The sequence below is a fragment of the Amia ocellicauda genome, chromosome 20 (assembly GCF_036373705.1).
Source record: "Amia ocellicauda isolate fAmiCal2 chromosome 20, fAmiCal2.hap1, whole genome shotgun sequence".
Taxonomy (NCBI): Eukaryota; Metazoa; Chordata; class Actinopteri; order Amiiformes; family Amiidae; genus Amia; species Amia ocellicauda.
The window spans coordinates 13,499,131-13,523,392 of NC_089869.1; the positions used below are offsets into that span (position 1 = coordinate 13,499,131).

Here is a 24,262-nt window from a genome sequence, read left to right on the forward strand (position 1 = left end):
CATCCGTTGTTGGAGCCATGCAAAAGGTTGACCCAATTTATTTTTCTCCCCCCTCCCCTGATTCTGTTTTGCACTTAAAACACCAAACCTGGTGAATTGATGCATGAAATCTTTCAAAGAGAAGTGACTAATGGAAGGAAAGGCTTTTGTGGAGATAAGAGGGATGGGAAAGAGACGGCTTTTCTTTTGTTCTGTTCTCCAATGTGTCAATTATATACACAGATTTGAATGTAGGGTTGTGAACTTAGGGTAATGCTGTCATTTATACCGGTATTGTGTCTGATTAAAATATGATTTATTTACCCTCATTCTGTTTAAAATCGATTGCATTGCCTGAGGTCTTCGGGCATGAATTGACAAAAGACATCTTTATTAAGAACTGCTGCATCATGTCCACTTTGTTCAGCCGTCTCACTCACGATTGAAAATCGCTTTTGTCAGGAAGGTCGGCCACTTGCTCTCCTTTGGCTCCCCTTAAGTGTGAATGTTATTCCGAGCTGTCACTGACAAAGGATCAGCCCTTAGCCTGAATCACTGCTGTGTGGTCTAAGAAAGAAACTTTGCTTCATGAAGTGTTTGGGAGTACAAATACATCATAGAGTGCACAGTATATTACTATATATACAATATATAAATTTACAGAAAGTATACAGTGAAGCTTTGAGATTGATTTGCAATTGCAATCCAAGGCTTAGCAAATTGCATCATTGACTGATGTACAAAATCAGTGGCTTTGTGTGAAATCCCTAAGCAGGAGATTAGCAGTCACATGCTGTGCGGAAGCTTAAATGTAAAATCTGCCAGAATGATGGCAGTAGGGGACAGTGGTCCAGACGGGAGTCTCCAGTATGCCAGACATATGTGTTAATTAACTTTGTATTGTAAAATGACACAAACAAAGCACACCCGGACGAAGTGTCTCAGGATTTACATTACACTCTGTGGCTTGGCTTTTTTTCTCCAGTAAGTTAATGATTATCCCCATGTTAAACACACAATGTTTACAATACTATTAAATGATTCACGATCTACACTAGGGGCAACCTGTTTCATCATCTGTGACTACATAGTTCTGATTAGCTTTGTGTATACAATACAATACTACACCCCGCCCCCCCCCTCCAGAAAAAAATAACAGATTGTGCCCTGAATGATACTTCTGTGATACAATAAATACCAAGAGAATGCAAAATAAGGTAAACCTACTAAAAGTACATGAATGTACATGAATACTTATAATACAAACGCACAAATTCTATCCCTCTTAGTATTAGTATTCTATCCCTCTTAGTACTAGTATTATGCAGAAAACCCACAAAATTGTTCTTTGAGACATATGACTAACTGATTTTATATTTTACTGTGCGTGCGTGTGTGTCTATGTGTGTGCATATAGATATATAGTTTAATGAGTCTCTATATGGCCATGACCCTTTAGTCTTATTTACATGCTGAAAATTCATTAGCTCTGACAAGTGACATCACATACTTTTCCCCTGATGTCTTTATCCTGTTTTTTTTTTTTTTTTTGTTTAGTTATAATCAGTTTCTGATGGTATGTTTTTTTTAGACTAGAGATAATTTAAGATGTAAGTTTGGTTTGGCACTTTTTTTTGTCTTTAACTAGGCCTTCTTGTTTTCTTTCACTTGACAGCCTTTCTGAACGCAACATAACATACTTGATGGCACAACATAAAAGTCAAAGCATTGCAGAAATGTGTTAAAAACTTGTTGACTTAAAATAACAAGCCTGCCAGATTTTAAATTCAAATGTCTCACATTGACAGTTTTTGACTGCTATTTATTTTTAACTACAGTTTTTCTGTCAACACAATCATGCATAACTGATAATATAACCCAGTTTTGAATTATTCTCTGTTTGCACTCACAGTAACAGTGAGAGAACACTCCTAGGTTACATTTCAAATATCTTTAGTAAGTCACCTGCCATGTTGCTTGAGTGAATGCATGGGGTCATATCAAGACTAGTTGCACTGTTGTGTGTGATTCTTGACAAAACCATGGTGACTATGAAATGTTCACCTTCATACATATTGTTACGAATTAAACATTATTTATCAGCATTTGTCGTTGTGCATAGTGCATTAATGTGTATCTTTTTGTTTTTATTTACTTCACGATCACAGGATGTGAAATGTTTGATCAGTTAAGATCAGAAGTTGGCATCTTACACCACAGGGTCTGTTTTGTTGATTTTAAAACGCTGTAGCAGGAATAACTTTTCCCATGTGGTTCTAACTGGTCATGGCATTTATATATTAGTAACTGTTAAAAGATTTAGCTGTCCTCTTCCTGTTTTAAACTTATCAAATAAACATGAATTTACTTAATTTCTAAAAAAAAAATAATAATAAAAAAAAAAATACGGCTACAGGTGCAGTCGTAGTTTAACTGTGCATTGCATACTGTAGTCGACCAGCTTCCTTTGCAAACATATGGATGCAATCTGCCTTGTTAGTTTACCAAGAATTCTTGAGATAGCAGAAACCCATATGTGTGGTTCCTGCTGATGAAGAGCAAATTATTTCCTGCAGCACACTAAAGGGTATTCATGGTATGACTTGGTGGATGTGTGGTTTGCTGAGCTAATGGTTATCGTACCATTTGACCAAGCTTTGCATTTAAACAACTGCAGACTTTTTCTCTTGTCTGAGTGGGTTATTTGATACACATACAAACTGTGGCTTCATGGATCTATTATTATTATTATTATTATTATTATTATTATTATTATTAATAGTATTGTTGTTGTTATTATTAATAACCGGTATATTATTAATCATTATATTATTATTGGGTTTTTTATTATTATTTTGGTAATCCCCGTCCCTTTTCTACCCTTTTCCTCTCCAATTTGAAATCCCACACTGTTATTATTATTAATGTTATTATTATTAATATTATTATTATTATTTTTATTTCTTGGCAGACGCCCTTATCCAGGGCGACTTACAATATAAGTTATTAAACTTGATTCCCCACTGCAATCCAACCCTTGCAGAACCAAAAACATGTGCTCTGAGTATTGCTAGGTCACATCTTTGTTTTTGTTCTCTGCTCTTGTGAAGTGATCGGTGAGGTTAGATATCTGTGATAAGTGATCAGTAAGGTTTGATATCTGTCCTCCGCCAACCTGAACCAAGAGTGGTGATGCTGTTAGTCACTTAACCATCACAAACTGTAAAAGAAAACTGAAGAAACTGGTGCACTGCTGTTTGAATAAAATGAAAATATGAAAGCTACATTAATATCATTGTAAATCTCAAATGACACAATTTTAAAATAAAGGAATTTTTGACACACAACATGGAAGATATCCAGAATGGGGCTTCTGTGCTCCAGAGTCAGGTTGGATTTGTGTTGGGTGTCACCCAGAGAACGTACTGTACACGTCACCTATTGATGCAACCAAGACCCAGGGCATGCACACAGAGGCAGGAGTCAATGCTGACACATAAAGCAGGTCGTAGTTCAGCCCTACTCAGGCCTGGTGGCGCTGTGCCACCTGTCTCTCCAGATGGAATCTCTTTGCTGCACATAGGAAATGGCACAACCTGCGTTTACTTTGAACCTACCCGTTAGGCTCATCCTACTTTTTAGTCTCCCAAGCTTTTTTCCTAATTTCCTGCTTATATGAACAGTATAAGTATAATACAATGCAAGTCTGCTGTCTGGCTGTTTTTATATATATATATAGTATATATATATTCTTAAATGTAAATGTCAAGTGCCCTGTGATCCTTTTTAATTTAATTTATTTTTTGAAGAGAACTGCTTTTGTATTACCTTTGGCACACTGCCACTGTTACCTAAAAATAGACAGTCATGCCCTAATTGTACTCATGAATAGGAAAATTTGTCTGTTGAGGCAAAATAAATAAATAAAACCAAAAATATCCAGAAGCACCACCTTATACCCTGCTGTCATGTGAATTTCTAGAACTACTTTCACCAGATGGAGCTCGGTAGAACTATTTCATGAGTCATTGTGACAAGATCTGGCATTTTATGATGAAAGAGACTGAAGACCAAATTGACCGAATGTGGGAGCATTTTATTGGCAATGTCTTGACTGGCTGCAGAGACCATAACTAATTAGAGAATACTGCATGAGCATCTTGAATTTCAGTCTGATTGGAATTAATGGTCAGAAAAACCATAAGGAGTCAACCTGGAAATATGCTACCTGTGTCAGACAGTTCTTCCAATCCATTGCCTGTTGTCTAAGTGCGATACTTCTCGTGCACAGATCTGCCTTTTTTGAAAGCATTTCAAGTAAAGTAAACCTTCTTTTTCTTTTGATATTTTGCAATTCTTCTTGTTCAGGTGTCAAGCCTTATTGAGAAATATACACTTTTTGATACGTGTTTGTAATGAGCGTGAGGTCTTGCAAGCACCAAAAACTTTTTTAATGTTACTGTTTTAATGCTATTTTTTTCAGAGGCTTCCTCACCATGGATTCTCAGTGAATTGCATTCCACTGAATCCTCAGAGACCAAAAATAAATGAATAATTGTAAAACAGTTTCTTTCTCTTGTCTTTAAGTACATATCTTTCTTTGTATTTGAGTCCAGGTTTATCATTTAATGGCAATTGTATATCAGTATATTAGTATTTTTTTAATTATTGTATAAATATGATTTGTTCTCTATTATTTTAATTGATTATTTCAGGCTTCTCGTGTATTACATTTTTGTGTACGCACGCTTTTCCCATTTTAAGGTAAAATCACATGTAGCTCCACCTATCAATACATTAGACAGCTGTCCAAAAACATAAGTGTGGGTCTTTGCAGGTTGCAAAGGTAGAGTCTGCTACTAGGAACTACACATTTAGGATTTTTGACCAAGAGACTGTGTTGTGACAAGTAAATATGATGATCGAAATTGTAAAGATTAGTGGTACACCAGTACAAAATAATGTATGATCCATATAGTCTATTCCATAAAACTTCAATCATTGTCAGGTGCATGTTGAAACATTTTTCAAACGTATAGTCATATTCATTTAGAGTACTAATGTGAGGATTCAACACAGCTTTATACATTTTCTGTTACACATCACTAATGATTGATTTTATGTTCTATCTCTGAATCAATTGTACAAATGCAGATGGCTTACCTAATTGTTCACGATTGTCATTTGGAAATGTAACGCCTATTGCTTTGTTCTTTAAATTGGGTCAATAGTAAGGAGAGTGGGGATTGTTCTGTATCCATAACAGCAAGCAGTCATGTGATACTTTTCTTACATGGTTTGCTAACAAGAGAACAGTGTAAATCAAAGGCTCAGAAGAAATTAAAACATGATCAATTATGCCTCACAAACTCTGCAACTCCTGCTCAGTTGAGTTGTACATTTATTTCCAGAAACACTCAATGTAAAGCTCAGGCTTGGCTGAAGTCTCTAGTACTGTCAGTGGGTAGCTTGAGGCTGAGATTCATGAAACTATTAAAAAAGGAAAAGGAAATCTAAAAAGCAATTTACTCAGAATGACTTTTTTTTAACAGGAGAAAAGCATAAGATCATTATTTTTTATAATAAACTACTATGTAATACTTTACTATACAGTGAGGGGAAAAAAGTATTTGATCCCCTGCTGATTTTGTACGTTTGCCCACTGACAAAGAAATGATCAGTCTATAATTTTAATGGTAGGTGTATTTTAGCAGTGAGAGACAGAATAACAACAAAAAAATCCAGAAAAACGCATTTCAAAAAAGTTATAAATTGATTTAATGAGGGAAATAAGTATTTGACCCCTTCGACTTAGTACTTGGTGGCAAAACCCTTGTTGGCAATCACAGAGGTCAGACGTTTTTTGTAGTTGGCCACCAGGTTTGCATACATCTCAGGAGGGATTTTGTCCCACTCCTCTTTGCAGATCCTCTCCAAGTCATTAAGGTTTCGAGGCTGACGTTTGGCAACTCGAACCTTCAGCTCCCTCCACAGATTTTCTATGGGATTAAGGTTGAGGGAAGGAGGTTCTCACCCAAGATTTGACGGTACATGGCCCCGTCCATCGTCCCTTTGATCCGGTGCAGTTGTCCTGTCCCCTTAGCAGAAAAACACCCCCAAAGCATAATGTTTCCACCTCCATGTTTGACGGTGGGGATGGTGTTCTTGGGGTCATTCCTCCTCCTCCAAACACGGCGAGTTGAGTTGATGCCAAAGAGCTCAATTTTGGTCTCATCTGACCACAACACTTTCACCCAGTTCTCCTCTGAATCATTCAGATGTTCACTGGCAAACTTCAGACGGGCCTGTACATGTGCTTTCTTGAGCAGGGGGACCTTGTGGGTGCTGCAGGATTTCAGTCCTTCACGGTGTAGTGTGTTACCAATTGTTTTCTTGGTGACTATGGTCCCAGCTGCCTTGAGATCATTAACAAGATCCTCCCGTGTAGTTCTGTGCTGATTCCTCACCGTTCTCATGATCATTGAAACTCCACGAGGTGAGATCTTGCATGGAGCCCCAGAACGAGGGAGACTGACAGTTATTTTGTGTTTCTGTTGTCACCTTCTCACCAAGCTGCTTGGCGATGGTCTTGTAGCCCATTCCAGCCTTGTGTAGGTCTACAATCTTGTCCCTGACATCCTTGGACAGCTCTTTGGTCTTGGCCATGGTGGAGAGTTTGGAATCTGATTGATTGATTGCTTCTGTGGACAGGTGTCTTTTATACAGGTAACGAGCTGAGATTAGGAGCACTCCCTTAAAGAGAGTGCTCCTAATCTCAGCTCGTTACCTGTATAAAAGACACCTGGGAGCCAGAAATCTTGCTGATTGATAGGGGATCAAATACTTATTTCCCTCATTAACATGCAAATCAATTGATAACTTTTTTGAAATGCGTTTTTCTGGATTTTGTTGTTGTTATTCTGTCTCTCACTGTTAAAATACACCTACCATTAAAATTGTAGACTGATCAAGTGGGCAAACGTACAAAATCAGCAGGGGATCAAATACTTTTTTCCCTCACTGTATATGTTTTTTAATTCAGTTTTTTCACCCTATATGTTTGTTGTGGTCCCCCTTTCTATTTCAAAGCCTGCTGATGGCAGTTTTGGGTTGAAAAGTGTTGTGAAGTTTCTTCATGATAAATAACGAGAGTTCAGATGTCTTTCTGCAAGTTGTTGTGTTTACCCACCAAGTCTACCAAGTCAAGTGCCTCAGATTTCCACAACTCCAGCACTATTCATGTTACACCTCACTGCCCTTACAGGACTGTGCTCTTTATGGCAGTGTTCTTGGTATTTAATAATCAAAGTAATTTTAGAACATTAAATATTTCAATCAGAGGTGCACTATGCTTAACCACTTATAAGGGTAGACTTACAGCTTTCAAATTTTGGAAGTATGCCTGTTTACTACATATGAAGACAACTTAATCTGGGTAAATTAATCGAAACAATTAAATTATTAATAAATTACAAATATTTACGGGCAGCAAGAGTTTCACATTAAAGATGTTTTTTGTCTTCACTGTCTTCTATCTCATCTTCAAAAAATGTGAAGGAAGCTTTAACAGAAGGAGGGTGCAGTCATTAAGCTAATCAAAAATGTTGCGACAATGTGTCAAACATTTTCCACATTTTGGAACATACATATTTTTTATAGTGTCAAGTTTCTTTCTGTAAAGTGCTGTATCACATGAAGGGTTAATGTGTTAGTTAAATGTAGACCTTGCGATAATATTTTTGGGCCATCTTTCTTCAGTTAGTGTGGTTTTTGTTGTAATTACAGAGATTCCTACATTTGTCCTGCAGCCTCCTTTTCAGATATTATTGGGAAGCTTTTTACACCACTGACCTCTAAAAGCTGGAAAACAACTACAGCATAATCACATTCCGATATCTGCGACAAATGTTACAAGTTAAAAAGACTTGCTGTCAGATGCCATTTGTTGGGCCCTTTATGTCTTATCAGTGTGACAAGCTTTGAAAGCTCTCTGTTCACTTTCTATAACTGATGCTTAAAATCTGATAGTTTTTCTACACAGTCAACTTAAAGATGGAAATGCTGTCTGAAAACCATAGAGATTTGGTTAGTATTTTTTTGAAAGACCAAAATGCAGTTTTTAGCAAGAAAATAATTGATTTCACCATAAAATGTTAGAATTGTAGTCAGGTGTGTAAGTGCTTGATTATTCTTGTTTGCCATCTTTGAAAACTCCTTTGATTCTCATTGTCCTCTAATAGTTTTAACCGGCCATGTGTTGATGAGTAAGACTAACGTTCTACACTAGGTGAAATACACTTTCCCAGCTCAGCTACAGTCTGTTTTGTGTGCCTATGGTTAAAAGATGAATGCACATGAAAGTAGTGTTAGCTATAGCAGAGTAGGCTTTAAGTTCACAGTCTATCATTTGAATTAATGAATTGTGAATATATTGATGCTCTGCCAGTTAAATAGGTAAAATTATCGTACTGTAGTTTTTCAATTTTAGAAAAAATGTTTAGGTTTTAAAAAGTATCAAACGGAACAGGCTCCTACCTATGCAATTATAAGATTTCCTTTTTTTTAATTTTCTTTAGCATGAAACACTAGTACATTAATAATATCAGCTTTTCCAGGATTCCTCCATTATTATGATGGATAAAAGCATGCTAAAGGTGAGGTACCAGAGGATCTACCATTTGCACCATGATTAATACAATTGCAAGTGCATGGCATATATGACTTTTATCAGGAGGTGTTTTTGGAGAATTAAAGTGTCCGTTTCTTGCTGTAAGGTTTCCAGTTGCAGGAGGAAGAAGCTACAGGACTTGCCTCTGTGTGCTCTGTGGTATTGTAATGGAAGGTCTAGCAGTTTTTATTACAAAATATACACTCACCTAAAGGATTACTAGGAACACCTGTTCAATTTCTCATTAATGCAATTATCTAACCAACCAATCACATGGCAGTTGCTTCAATGCATTTAGGGGTGTGGTCCTGGTCAAGACAATCTCCTGAACTCCAAACTGAATGTCTGAATGGGAAAGAAAGGTGATTTAAGCAATTTTGAGCATGGCATGGTTGTTGGTGCCAGACGGGCCGGTCTGAGTATTTCACAATCTGCTCAGTTACTGGGATTTTCACGCACAACCATTTCTAGGGTTTACAAAGAATGGTGTGAAAAGGGAAAAACATCCAGTATGCGGCAGTCCTGTGGGCGAAAATGCCTTGTGGATGCTAGAGGTCAGAGGAGAATGGGCCGACTGATTCAAGCTGATAGAAGAGCAACTTTGACTGAAATAACCACTCGTTACAACCGAGGTATGCAGCAAAGCATTTGTGAAGCCACAACACGTACAACCTTGAGGCGGATGGGCTACAACAGCAGAAGAGCCCACCGGGTACCACTCATCTCCACTACAAATAGGAAAAAGAGGCTACAATTTGCACAAGCTCACCAAAATTGGACAGTTGAAGACTGGAAAAATGTTGCCTGGTCTGATGAGTCTCGATTTGTGTTGAGACATTCAGATGGTAGAGTCAGAATTTGGCGTAAACAGAATGAGAACATGGATCCATCATGCCTTGTTACCACTGTGCAGGCTGGTGGTGGTGGTGTAATGGTGTGGGGGATGTTTTCTTGGCACACTTTAGGCCCCTTAGTGCCAATTGGGCATGGTTTAAATGCCACGGCCTACCTGAGCATTGTTTCTGACCATGTCCATCCCTTTATGACCACCATGTACCCATCCTCTGATGGCTACTTCCAGCAGGATAATGCACCATGTCACAAAGGTCGAATCATTTCAAATTGGTTTCTTGAACATGACAATGAGTTCACTGTACTAAACTGGCCCCCACAGTCACCAGATCTCAACCCAATAGAGCATCTTTGGGATGTGGTGGAACGGGAGCTTCGTGCCCTGGATGTGCATCCCACAAATGTCCATCAACTGCAAGATGCTATCCTATCAATATGGGCCAACATTTCTAAAGAATGCTTTCAGCACCTTGTTGAATCAATGCCACGTAGAATTAAGGCAGTTCTGAAGGCGAAAGGGGGTCAAACACAGTATTAGTATGGTGTTCCTAATAATCCTTTAGGTGAGTGTATGTATGTATATGTGTATATATATATATATATATATATATATATATATATATATATATATATATATATATATATATATATATATATATATATATATATATATAATTGTAAGCTTTGCTTTACATACTCTATGATTATTAGAACATTTTTAAATGGCTCATTATGTGCTCTAACACAAATGCCTAAATATCTTATTTCAAAAGTTATTCAATAAATATGCAACACAAACCAAGAAATCTGATTCCCAACGCAGGACCGTGTCATGTCTTACGGCCCCAGGGGAATTCTGCACACATGAAATCTGTCATCCCCTGAAACGGTCTGTGCACGGGACTGTACTGTAGCTTGGAGGCAGACTGTATTCCCCGTTTCAGGTTTCTCTTTTTTTTTTTTTTTACTTTAAACTGCAGCTGTGCATTAATTATATCTGGCTAATGTTAAGGTTGACCTAACAGACTGTGTTTTTGGATGAGCCTGTGTGTTGGCTTTGCCACCTGAGCTGCTGTCCTCCCTGCATTGTGGCCATCCTCCTTAACTTCCTGCTGTCTGCCTCGCATTGTCTTCCTGTCCTTGGCAGGGACTGTGTACACAGTTTACACCTTGTATATTCCATAATAAAAACAAATTAAGTTTTCATTATACTGAATTAGCTTTTGCTTTCCATACACTGTGCCTTGTTTAAATTGCCTCATTAAATGTTGCCTCAAGTGTACACTTTGATCAGTAAAACTGAATGCAGTTGATAACCAGTTTAAAATTCAAAATACATTTCCTTGAGCATGTATTGTGGAATAATTATACCTATGGGGAGTGGCAGTTAACTGTTAACTTATTTTATACTGTTCTATCTTTGAAAGGAAGGTTTTCTATTGGGAGAGATGCAGATATTGAATTAATGCAAATATTTGGTCTAAAGTCACAGAATTCAGATAACATTTACTTCTTTGTAATTCTGTGAATCTGGAGATCTCAGCTGTCTGATCTCTTGTAACCATTAAAATATGTATTGTATCTAAAATGGTAATGAAAGAGTCTGACTGGATCACTCATAAAGAAATCCAACTCTACAGAGAAGATATTGTGTCGAGTCATAGTGTATGAGCTCGATAGGGTGTAATGTAATCCCTCTTTGACTGAGGCTCTGACCGCACACGCTACATGTGCAGTTTATGTAGTGACAAAAAGAGCCATGATGAGAAATTGCTAAAGCATGGGCAAAAACAAGGACCACTAAGGATTGTGCAAAGGTCCTTTGGTCAGACACTAACAATTATAAGAACATTTTACACATCCAGCAGTTAGGAATCATGGGTGTTTACTCTCAGAAATGCCAGATATTTATATTTATTTTTATTTTGTATTGTGCCATAGCTCCTGTACTGTTAAATCCTTGATTTGTGTTGAAAGTCGCAATGCCTCAATACCTGGCACTGTTGACATCAGGGAGTTTTTAGTATGGATGACTATTTTACCTGGGATTACAGATTATATTAAGTTCTTGACCCATAAAATTGAAATTCGATAGTTAAAATTTTACATAATTTGAATATTTTAGTTAATTCAGTATTTGTAAATCTTGAAAATGTTGCTCATTTACTTTAGTTTCACTTAATATCACCTCTTCATCTTTATCTGGATATTTATTAAGTCTTTCCTGTATAATTGCTTACAGTATTGTAGTTCAAATTCAATCTCTCTCTCTGTTTTATTTTAAAAAGTATTTTTTCTTCTCTTTTTAGAATGAGAAGCCACTGGGACATTCTGCAAGTCGGTCAAGTAACATTTCAAAGGTATGGAAAATATTTAATATTTAACTGCAAAACAATAACTATACATCAGTGTGTGTTTTTATTCATTGAAAGTTTAGGGCCCATTATCGTGCCTTTTCCCCATAAAATCTTTACAGAGTTAATGTAAAGACATTTATTTGTAGACAGATTACTTGTTTGGCATATTTGAAGGGCATCCATAAGTGTTGAATTTAAAAGGACTCTGTGCATTATGATTTACAGAAATGATAAATAGGTAGTGGTAAGACCAGTATGACATTTTAATGATATTTTACTGTCCTGTATTCTAGCATTACAGCATGTCTGAGAACCACAGGCAAGTCGCAGAGAAAGTGCAAACCAGGTCGTGGTGTGTGTTTATTTTTTTAATATAATTATTAAAATGATACAATGATGGGTAGTTTCTCACCTTCTAGATAATTCCCTTTCACAGTATGTGACTTTCAAATGCCAGCCTTTCTAATCACTGCCTTATCACGATTAAAGTAATTTTCAGTGGGATAGAAAAAGCACACAGCAGAAGAAATATGGGCATGTTTCTCGCCTTTCAGCAGTGAACCTGTGATAAGCGACCACTTTCACTCTGGGATGTATCTGTGTCTCCTAAGATAAACCCTTAGTTGATCTTCAAGTCACCCTTCCTAGTAATGGGTTTGGGTACTATTTCAGATGCTGTGGGTTTCATCCTGGTTTGAGCCACTTGACAAACTGTTTTTAATCATTACAATAATATAGTGTTAGTGTATATTTTTGGATGAAAAGTGTCAGTGGTGGTGAACCTAATTTTGAATGTAAAAATGAGAATCCAAATAGTATGTCATATGTCCAACTTTTTTCTATTTTAACAGTATAAAATATGTACCTGCCTTTCAGAGGAATTCCAACTGAACCTGTAACAAGAATAATATAAACTTTTCAGCTTTAGTAACTTCAGAATCACTTATCGTAGTGTCTAAAAATGAATTTAACTGTTAAAAACTTTTCATAGTAAAATAAGTTCAACAGTTCTTGTGTTTTGGGTGTTGGAAATGATATGTCTCAGGAGTAAGGTCACTCCCACCCGCCTGAATAAGATCTCATTCAGCGTTGGCTGACTTCCCATTGACAAGATCAGTTTAATAAATAGACCTATTAAATTGCTATCCATTTAGTTTTTGTATTAGAATTGAGTATACAGAGTTTTTCAATTTCCAATGAGAAATACAGTCTCTTATTTCAAATATTTTTTGGATGCAACAATGCAAGACCATGTCTTTTGTAGCAGAGCTTTGGTTCTTTTTTGTATGACATTGTATAAATACTTGTGCTGCTGTTAAAAATTTAAATAAATGAAATAAATCCTAGGCATTTGTTTTGTGAAAGCGTCCGTGTTTTGTGGACGGTTAACTTGCTGGTGCTAGACATGTCCGTAAGCGTCTGTCCTGCCCATTGAGGACATGATTCGCTATCAGCAGCGGAGGTGTGTGTTTGACTTGTACAGGGAAGAGATCAGATATATTGTGTCGGAAGATATAATCTCAAGTGCTGAGTGCGATCACGAAGATGGAGTGAAATCCACGTACAGAAACAATGAAATGTTTTACTCCTTACAGTTAATATCCGAGTGCATTAAACACTTGGATTTCACAGGACCGGTGCAGTGCCGTGACTAGTTAAAATAAACTGAAGGATATTTATCAGATCGTAGCAGCCGATGTTATTAATATTGTATGAACAGCTGGCCGGTGATTCAGGCTGTGTTGTGTGAATGGTGTGCAGGACAATCCACAGACAATCAGTATGAAGGCGAACACGATTCAGTTAACGTGTGTCCATTTACAAGTTAAATTAATAAATAAATAAATACAGCAGATCTGGGTTTTTTCTAAAACATTAAGGACTGGTTTAATAAATGCGTCCATAAACGGCATGACTGAGACGTGCACACTTTAGTTCAATTATAACCTGCTATATTGTTGCTGGATGATTCATCGTGAAATGTGTGTATCTTGTTTCAACTGTAACTTGCCCTGGTTAAGGACGTCTGATAAGTAAATTATAAATAATACGACAAAAAGTATTGTTTGCAGTTACAAATCTGTAGTAAGTAATAAATTAAGGGAGTCGCGCTATGCCGTTTAAAATGCATATATACTAGCACAAATGGTGACAATAATAATAATACATATTTGCTATTTATTTTATTGTTGCACATGGAAACGTATTCTTATGGGAACATGCTTGTCTGAATATAATGTTGTCTACACGTTTAGCTCTTCCTAATATCTCTGAACAGAAACGTGTATTTATTACGCTGTTTACAATCATGTAAAGCAGAAAGAATAAAACGGACACAAAAGTCCTCTCCACGTCAGGCTGTGTCGCTCGTACTGTTGTTCTCTGTCTCTGTTTTTAAAACGAAACACAAACCAAACCCACAGTCGCTGCTCTTCCCATCAGAGGGACTGACTTCACAACAGCCTGGTTTTGCAAAAAAAGCTCTGTGACGCATCTGAGGACGGACGCGTCAAGCACGGCATGGCACGGCACGGACGCTTAAGCCAGTGGAACCGAGGCATTGGATGTGTACATGTCACTCCATTCTTTGCATTAGGGGAGGCCCCCCACTTTCAGAATGGCGGCTCCACCTGCTTGTGATACAGCGATGTGGAGCCGGTTTGGCAGAGAAGAAGTGGATCTCTTTGCCTCAGCAGAGTCCACACACTGCCCATTATGGTTCTCCGTCCGAAACCACTTGGGAACCCTAGGAATCAACACGCTAGCACACTTATGGCCACGCGGTCTCCTTTACGCATTCCCACCATTCCCCCATTCCCCCTTCTCCCAGTTGTCCTGGAGAAGGTCAGGAAAGAACGAGTGACAGTTCTGCAGTTCTGCACACCCCACGGTGGCCTTGTGGTTTGCAGACCTGGTCGCGGTCCACGGAGAGCCTTGGCAGCTCCCAGTGAGAGCGGACTTGATATCCCAGGTGCAGGGCACGCTTTGGCACACCAATCTGGGCCTCCTCCAGCTTTGGGCCTGACCCCTGAGCGGGATTGTTTGATTGCCTGTGGTCTGTCAGATGCGGTAGTAGCCACTATTCAGTTGGCGAGAGCTCCCTCTACGAGGTCACGGTATCCCTACCGCTGGCAGACGTTTAGTACCTGGTGCCAAGACGGTGGTCAAGACACAGTTAATTGCCCCATTGGGGTCATATTATAATTTTTACAAGAACTGTTGGACCAGAGAAAATTCCCATCCACGCTCAAAGTGTGTCTGGTGGCCATCTCAGCATGTCATGTCCAGATTGATGGCAAGCCCCCTGGGTCTCATTTCCTGTTTGCACAGTTTCTGAAGGGAGCTCAACAGCTACTGCCTCCTCGCACCCCTTCAACTGCCTGCATGGTGGCTTGATGTAGTGCTGGACGCATTTTCCCAAGCTTCATTTGAGCCACTGAACTCAGCTGAGCTGAAGTTAGTGTCACTTAAAACTGCGTTTTTGCTGGCAATCACCTCTGCAAAACACGTGAGCGAGTTACACGCTCTGTCCGTATAGCCGTTATGCGGGAGATGGCTCCAGGGTCACGCTACTGCATAACCCTGCATTCCTCCTGAAAGTGCTGTCTCCACTTCATGTCAACAGGCCTATTGAGTTGATGGCTTTTCATCCTCCTCCCTTTGTTGCTGAGCAAGAGAGTTGGCTTCACCTGCTCTACCCTCTGCGGGCCCTCAGGTGCTATTTGGAACGCACTAAGGACATTCTGCACTCAGACCAATTGTTTTTGTCTTATGCAGTGCGGACACAGGGCCAGGCGCTTTCAAAGCACCGCCTCTCGCATTGGATTGTGGACACTATTACCATGGCCTACGAGTCCACCGGGACCCCGGTGCCTGAACACCTGGTGGCCCACTTGATTCGAGGCTTTGCCACATCATGGGCCCTTTTTCAAGGCACCCCCTTGTCAGACATTTGTGCAGCTGCAGCTTGGGCTTTGCCGCTTACATTTGTCCGGTTCTACAGGTTGGATGTGACGGGACCGGTCCCTTCCATTGTGATTCTGGTGTTGGCTGCAGACAAGCCCCAGTAGCCCACGGGCTGTGGCTCCTGATTTCCTCTCCCAGTCTGCCCCTGTTGAGCACATCTGATGGAGCTATTGAAGCGTGTCTTCCCTTCCACCGGACTATGCCTTCCAGTCGAGTGCCCACGTGAGCTGCTCCTTGACTTGCTCACAGCCTGTTGATGTGTCCCAGGTTCTGTCATGCGGCCTCCAGATAAGTTGCCTTATGAGGCCACCCTGTGTATAGTTCCTTATTACATTGTGTTGCGGTAGTGCAGGCGTCTGGCCTGTACCCCGCTATGTATATATCAATCAATCAATCAATTTTTATTTGTATAGTGCCCTTCGCAGGGTAGCCACAGAGTGCTTTACAGACTGGTAAACATACAACAAACGTACAGCAAAATAAAATACATAAATACAATAAAATAAAATATAGACCTGTAAACATTTTACATGATCTAGAATAAAGTGAGTGAACATTTAAGTAAATAAACCATTTAGGTACGGAGGAGAGAAAAACAAGAAACTCCTATGGATGGCATGTAGGAGAAAATGAATCTCTGGGGGTCCACGGCTTAGGGCCTATGCCTAATGGTTGCCTCCCCTCCAGGCAGTATAGTTATTACAGCAGCAAGGAGATCAGAAAGTTCTTTATCGGTGCTGCTGGCTGTGGTCTTCCCTCTGGAGGAGGCCTCTCGCTGGCAATCGGTGGTGGGGGGGTTTGACCATCAACAGACTTTGGGTTGCGATGGCTCGTCAGACCTTGGGTGTGAATGCCCAGTTGACCCTCCGTGGTGAGGCGCCTCATATAACATATGTAAACAGCAGGACTGTGGCTCCGCTCTAGCCTGTGTAGAATGGAGCTCACTGCCACTGTTCCCAGCTGATGGTGCTCAAGTTGTTCACTGCCTCGCTTTGTACATAGTTCCTTGGTCAGCAGGTCTGTGCCCCGCTCTGGCTGTGTGCCATAGAGCAAGAGACGGCTGTTGCTGTCCTCAGTGGTAAGCACTTGACCGGACTCTCGTGTTCCACTATATACATAGTTAATTTGTCAGCACAGTAGAGCTAATGTTGCCCTGCGTTAGCTGGTCTCATCAGCAGGCATCAACTGCTCCTGTGTTCCGTTTGTGATTGAACCCATGGGTTGCAAGGTCGCGCGGGAGTCCTAGCTCCTGGCAATAGAGGACAAACTGGCACAGACGTCATGTTTTATAGAACAGGAAGTGGGAAGGGACCTGTTCTGAGTGACGTGCGCAGGGGCCAATGGCAGCTTTGATAGTGATGTTTTCGATCAGGTTCCTACAGAAGTGTGCAGAAACCCCTCCCCCTTGGGCAGTGCTTCCTTTTTCAGATAACCTATCGTTTTAGATCTCTGGTCTCATACGGTCCACCTTGTTAGATTTCACACCGTGTGCTCACCACTGTACGAAAATTCAGTTCAACCTTCATGATGTATATTATAGAATTAACATCAATATGTGGCTTTGGTGTTGCATTAAAGTGACTGCGAATTTACCTTTCAATAAACATTCAGCTTAGTTTCCACATTGCCTACATGATAGCTATTTGATTTGTTCATAATTTAAAAATATAAAACCAATAATTATAAAAAACAGGGACTTGTGTATGTGTGATTATGTGCCACTATTTGCCAGTAAAATTGCCGTTTGTATTTTTCTATTTGCATTTACTCCTTTAATATAGTTTAGCATTACTGCTAATTAGGGCTGTGCGATATGACGATATATATCGTATGACGATAGAAAAACGTCTATTGTTTCATATTATGCTATATCGTTTATATCGTGGTGTCGCAAATTGCAATCTTTACGACAGTGTTTTTCGTCATTGGGACTGTTCTTCCACACGTGTCGGATGCGGCAAGAAATGTGCATCAGAAACACAGACAGACATGAGGAGAGTGAAGTGACACACAATAACCAACATAACCAAGAGATACTTTAATGCACAAGCGCACACGGTCCGCCCTGCTCTCGTCGCCGGGCTAAACTCGATCTGCAAGCACCCCCCACCCCCAAATAATTTAGATTGATATAATTTGTATAAAATTAATAAATGTTTGTTTTCATTTTAATGAATTGGAAAGCAATGCAAACACATGCAGCAAGTATAATTTTCTTTTTATTAAGATGAAGTGGTTCAACAGTTGTATTATTATTATTACTATTATTATAACTATTTTGTATTAACAACATGCTGTACTGTAGAATCGAGACGCGACAGTCAGAAAGAAATGTCCCTGTCTAGCAGATGTTAATGCGCCACTATAAACCCGGCTGTGGTAAATCTTCCTGAATCTATACCATTTTACAGCACATGTGTTGCGTGGTTACCATTACTTGTGTTATTGTTATGTGACAATAAATCATAATGTGTATACGTATATATGTGCTCTGAGGAAGATAAGTCGAAACGCGTAAGCATTATGATGTTCATTTTTTCTCTAATAAATAATTTTTGAGACATTGGTGAATATGGACTGTTTTTAGACGGGAGCTGCTGTCCTTCCTTCCTTGACCGGATAATTGTTCTATATAAAATCCCTGGGATAATGCACCCTGCATTTAAGATTTATTATAACTATTGTAACGCCAGCTGTTTTTAAACTTATGCATGTGTGTATATATATGTGTGTATATATATGTGTGTATATATATGTATATATATATGTATATATATATGTGTGTGTATATGTTTATACACATATACATATACGTATATATACATATACGTATATATATGTGTGTGTATATATATATATATATATATATATATATATATATATATATATATACACACACACTCACCTAAAGGATTATTAGTAACACCTGTTCAATTTCTCATTAATGCAATTATCTAACCAACCAATCACATGGCAGTTGCTTCAATGCATTTAGGGGTGTGGTCCTGGTCAAGACAATCTCCTGAACTCCAAACTGAATGTCTGAATGGGAAAGAAAGGTGATTTAAGCAATTTTGAGCGTGGCATGGTTGTTGGTGCCAGACGGGCCGGTCTGAGTATTCCACAATCTGCTCAGTTACTGGGATTTTCACGCATAACCATTTCTAGGGTTTACAAAGAATGGTGTGAAAAGGGAAAAACATCCAGTATGCGGCAGTCCTGTGGGCGAAAATGCCTTGTTGATGCTAGAGGTCAGAGGAGAATGGGCCGACTGATTCAAGCTGATAGAAGAGCAACTTTGACTGAAATAACCACTCGTTACAACCGAGGTATGCAGCAAAGCATTTGTGAAGCCACAACACGTACAACCTTGAGGCGGATGGGCTACAACAGCAGAAGACCCCACCGGGTACCACTCATCTCCACTACAAATAGGAAAAAGAGGCTACAATTTGCACAAGCTCACCACAATTGGACAGTTGAAGACTGGAAAAATGTTGCCTGGTCTGATGAGTCTCGATTTCTGTTGAGACATTCAGATGGTAGAGTCAGAATTTGGCGTAAACAGAATGAGAACATGGATCCATCATGCCTTGTTACCACTGTGCAGGCTGGTGGTGGTGGTGTAATGGTGTGGGGGATGTTTTCTTGGCACACTTTAGGCCCCTTAGTGCCAATTGGGCATGGTTTAAATGCCACGGCCTACCTGAGCATTGTTTCTGACCATGTCCATCCCTTTATGACCACCATGTACCCATCCTCTGATGGCTACTTCCAGCAGGATAATGCACCATGTCACAAAGGTCGAATCATTTCAAATTGGTTTCTTGAACATGACATTGAGTTCACTGTACTAAACTGGCCCCCACAGTCACCAGATCTCAACCCAATAGAGCATCTTTGGGATGTGGTGGAACGGTAGCTTCGTGCCCTGGATGTGCATCCCACAAATCTCCATCAACTGCAAGATGCTATCCTATCAATATGGGCCAACATTTCTAAAGAATGCTTTCAGCACCTTGTTGAATCAATGCCACGTAGAATTAAGGCAGTTCTGAAGGCGAAAGGGGGTCAAACACAGTATTAGTATGGTGTTCCTAATAATCCTTTAGGTGAGTGTATGTATATATATATATATGTATATCCCATATCAACATAACACACGTAATATTAATCACACAACACTTGCCCTGTAATGTGTTGCACTCTGCATATATTTACCATGACAGCCTGCATGTAGTATTTGTTAGTTTTGCTTATTGGAGGATTAACAAAATACTTGTAGTTTGAATGTCTTTGGTCTTATTTTGTGGCTTGATTGGATAAAAACAAGAAATATCGAGATATATATCGTGTATCGCCCAAACTTCTAAAAATATCGAGATATTATTTTTAAGTCATATCGCCCAGCCCTACTGCTAATAATGCTTTTCCCAGGAGGCTTGCAACCTCTGCACTCACACAACATCAGACAATCTGCCAAAATAACCTGGCAGCACGGGGAAAACATACAATATAGCAACAAACGAACATTGATTGATTTCACTGCAGTTTTGTTTTGTTTTTTCTCCATTTGTTTGTTTTGTTATGTTTGTTTTCTTTCATATGGCCATTCCCTTGCCTATCGAGTAGTAACTGATGTTGGCCTGCATCTGGAGGGAATAACTTCTGCAATCACAGTGTGATAGTCTAACGCAGGCCTCCCAACAGGCAGGATCGTTGGCTCACTATTGTTTCCACATTATCTGTGATATTGTCTAAAGGTCATTTGGTAATAGATAGTTGTCCCTATAGGGTAAATGAATTTATTTTCCAATCCTCTATGTCTCTTTAAAATAAAAAATAAATTAAGTGTGCCTTACTGTGCCACTTCCCCCTATGACTCTTTGTAATGCAGTACCCTGACCTGAGAAGACCTTAAATCCCCCATGTGTGCACACTAGACAGATTTCTGCACAGTGACACAACAAGGGTTTAGCATGGGTAGCCTGTGTTTTTTTGTGTATATATATATATATATATATATATATATATATATATATATATAATATAATGTATTCCCTCTTTCCTCATGAGTCATATCATGCTAATCTCATGGATTAGCAAGAATTTACAGAGCGCATAATTCTTGCCTCACCTCGGAGGTCATTTGACAGTAGCTTTCACACACATGTGGGTCATGGTTCATCTACTTTGGGCCCAGCATGGCAGGAGAGTCTATATTAGGCAGAGAATTCATACATTGCCATCTCATAGGATTGACTTCTTCACTTCAGTACCAAATATTATACACTCTGCTCTGTTGATGTGAACTTCTACCTATATGTCTGTTTTGTTAATTACAGGTCAGCTAATAAATAGTATAGGTAAACATGATATCTTGTAATACTTCCAAATACACGGGTTAGTGGCATCAAAGGTGTCTATACGACATAATCTCTCTTTCCTCTATCTTTAAGTCTGTGTGGTTTGTGAGAACATGTTGCAGTCTGGGAGTTATCCTCAAAGCAATGAATGAAGTCAGTTTATAGTTACCTCTTATATAAGCAAGATACATTGTGCTACGTCTACTGTCATTTATTTTACAGCAAGGGAAAACAAATGCATCTAATTGGCTTTCCAAGTGGCAATTCAGTGGCAGCTAGTGAGTGTGTGCCATAGCTATCCCTCGAGACAGTGTTTAACCCTGACAGAGGTGTCTATCAAATGTCCTTAGGAATTGAAGTGGAAGGGGAAAATATCAGACAGAAAGTAAAGACAGGGTAGTGTAATTGACAGGGACTGCCAACACATTGGAAGTATTGTGGCAAGGCAGAATCGTGTGACCCTGTGAGTTCAATGCGCAAAAAGTATTGTCTTCAGGACAGAAATAGTTCAAACCCCTAGTAAATTTAAATTTGATATTGCATTTTTGGGAAATTTCAAACACATTTCTTAAGATGCTTATTACAGGTTACTAGGACAGCAATTGCCCAACTGTCAATAGACAGTTGGGGATTGACCAGGTGATCAGTCATTTTTTTTTTTTTTTTAATAGTTAAATAAGTTGCTTATCCAAGAATATATCCATCTCCAGCTGGAGGAAAATAGGTTAAACAATATCCTTTTCGTTTCCAGTGAATTTCAGGCACTCTCATGTCCTCATTATCAAGATATTCCAACATCCGTTTGTGATTTATTTCAATTATTAGTAGCTCTTCAGAAAGCGATTTTCTCTTTTCAGTGGCTCTCCGTAGCACAGCAAGTGAATGATGGTCTGAGTGCGCCTTGGATGAAAACTCATCCAAGTTTCTGCCATCATCTCATCAGGGATTTTAAAAGCCACTGTGGTGACAAAGGCAAAGAACAAAATCGCTGGCACTCATTAGATAAAAATACTCCCTCTTTCCACTAGATACCAGGCTCCTATGAAATTGCCCTGTGGGCCTGCATGGTCATATCGTTTTGAGTCAATATCCTGTAGATGAAATTCTAGAATTAAAAATACCAATCACTTTTTTCTCTATCTTTGCAACACTTTTTCCCTTGAGAGTAAAACAAAACCTAAAATATACACTTGAAAAACGTAGAATTGACAATACAGGAAAACACCACATTCCCTGAAATGTATTTGTGTATTGCATCCTGTTCTATTAATTAAGTATATGGGACAGGCACTGCTTACACAGTGATTATATACTTACATATATATCATATACACACACACTGCTTAGCCAAGGATCATAAATGTGTGCTCATTCATGTAAGGATAAAATCTGTAAACGATCTGATTCTTAAAAATCTTAAAGAGTCACATAAAGGACCAGCTTGAGATTTCTTTGCCCTGGATAGGAATTATGTAATAAAACAATGTCATTATGAAAATCACAGATTGGTGTATATAAAACATGTTTTCCTTTTCTACATGAATTCCACTGTCTTTGTTTTGTTATTGTTATGCAATGCACCATAAAAATGCTACCGTTTATTCAGTACCATGTCTGGTTCTTTACAGGCAGGAAGTCCAACCTCCGTAAATGCCCCTTGCAGCTTCTCACGGACGTCTGTCACACCATCAAACCAGGATATCTGCAGGTAAAGCTTCCCTTTGTCATAAGAGCTGTGCAGTGCAGTACATCCCAGAGGCATACTGGGGGCTTCACTTTGCAAAATGGCACCAGCCAAGATCGGATGAGAAAAAAAGGCTATGATCTTCTGGTCTTCTGTTGAGCACTCTCTGACTTATGAATGTTTTTGTTTAATTTACATTTCTTTCTGCCTTTTTTTGTTCTTCCTTCATTTAATCCCATTAACCCTGCATGCAGTTCTGATGCGATCGTGGGGGATCAGGGCGTACAGAAACCAGTTCAAACAGCTGTAGTCCTGGTGGGTTCTAATGGCAAGAACTGTGCAGCTCCAGGTGTCACCGTAACAACAGTGTGCCCAGATGCAGCCTTAAAGACCAAAAGGAAGAATCATTTTGGGCACGAGTGGATGTATTTTCTGAAGCCTTCCATGAATGTCAAATCTGACGGCACTCTGAAATTCTCCAGATCCCTCAATGATGTGGGGCAAAAGATGGATAACCTATGTAGTGGACTGAACTTCATTGACAGGACCTGTTCAGAGGGGGAGTTGGCATCTGTCCCAGAGAACTGCTCAGGTATTAATCGCTTCCCGGTCAACAAAACCAAGGCTCATAATGGCAAACCTCACCACTTCAACCTCCCCTTCTCGACTCGTGTCCCCTCCTTTTCCACCAACTACAAATACGTCAACGGCCTGGGCAGTGATTATTATAGCATTCCCATCCCTCAGCAAGAAGGAAAGCTGGTGCCTGATGCACAGAGGAGCACCAACCTCTTTCGCCTTTTCTTCTCATTTTCCCGTTCGTCCACCGCTGGCAGCCTCCACAAGCTCTCGGAGCTGGAGAGCTACGCCACCCGTTTGCACATGGTCAAGTCCTCCAGCGCGCTCATGGAGGGCAATGAGTCGTACTGCACGGATGACATTGGTGATGATGAGGTTTTTGAAGAAGACAGTGGAGGTCCCAAGTTGCATGGTAAAGTGGAAGATCTGAGAGCCCCTCTTTGCTCGCTGGAGGAGGACAGCGACCTGGATTACTGCTCATCACCCCTCTCTGAGAAAATGGTCCCACAGTCACCGTATTCAATGTCAGGGGATGTCTGCAGGTTGGTTCTAAACTACAGCTCCCCTAGACACAGCCCTGTAGACCCCTGTTAAATTTCTTCATCTTCATTCCTGTTTTCAGTCCTCCATTTGTTGTGTGTCCCTTTGTTAGCAGGTTAGAGAGAACGAGTTGTGACTGGCTGTACATTGGTCTATTTGTAAAACAACTTCTGTACATGTGTTTTTGGTAGTTATACCCCTCTTTAGTCTGTTGCTGTATTTTTAAGTTATTTGAGATGTCAGTGCAACTTTAGTGTGATTTTAGACTTCA

At 39.5% G+C, this 24,262-nt stretch overlaps 1 protein-coding gene across 2 annotated transcripts in view; it reads left to right on the forward strand.

Moving 5' to 3' along the window:
* marchf8 (membrane-associated ring finger (C3HC4) 8) overlaps positions 1-24,262 on the forward strand; it is a 71,880-nt gene that overhangs the window by 36,861 nt on the left and 10,757 nt on the right. Inside the window, exons 3-5 of one of the 2 annotated variants that reach the window (XM_066692903.1) lie at positions 11,809-11,859; positions 22,817-22,896; positions 23,127-23,993. In XM_066692903.1, coding sequence (XP_066549000.1) covers positions 11,809-11,859; positions 22,817-22,896; positions 23,127-23,993 — 998 coding nt within the window. The remainder of the gene's footprint in view (positions 1-11,808; positions 11,860-22,816; positions 22,897-23,126; positions 23,994-24,262) is intronic. The other variant, XM_066692902.1, reaches the window with a different exon arrangement.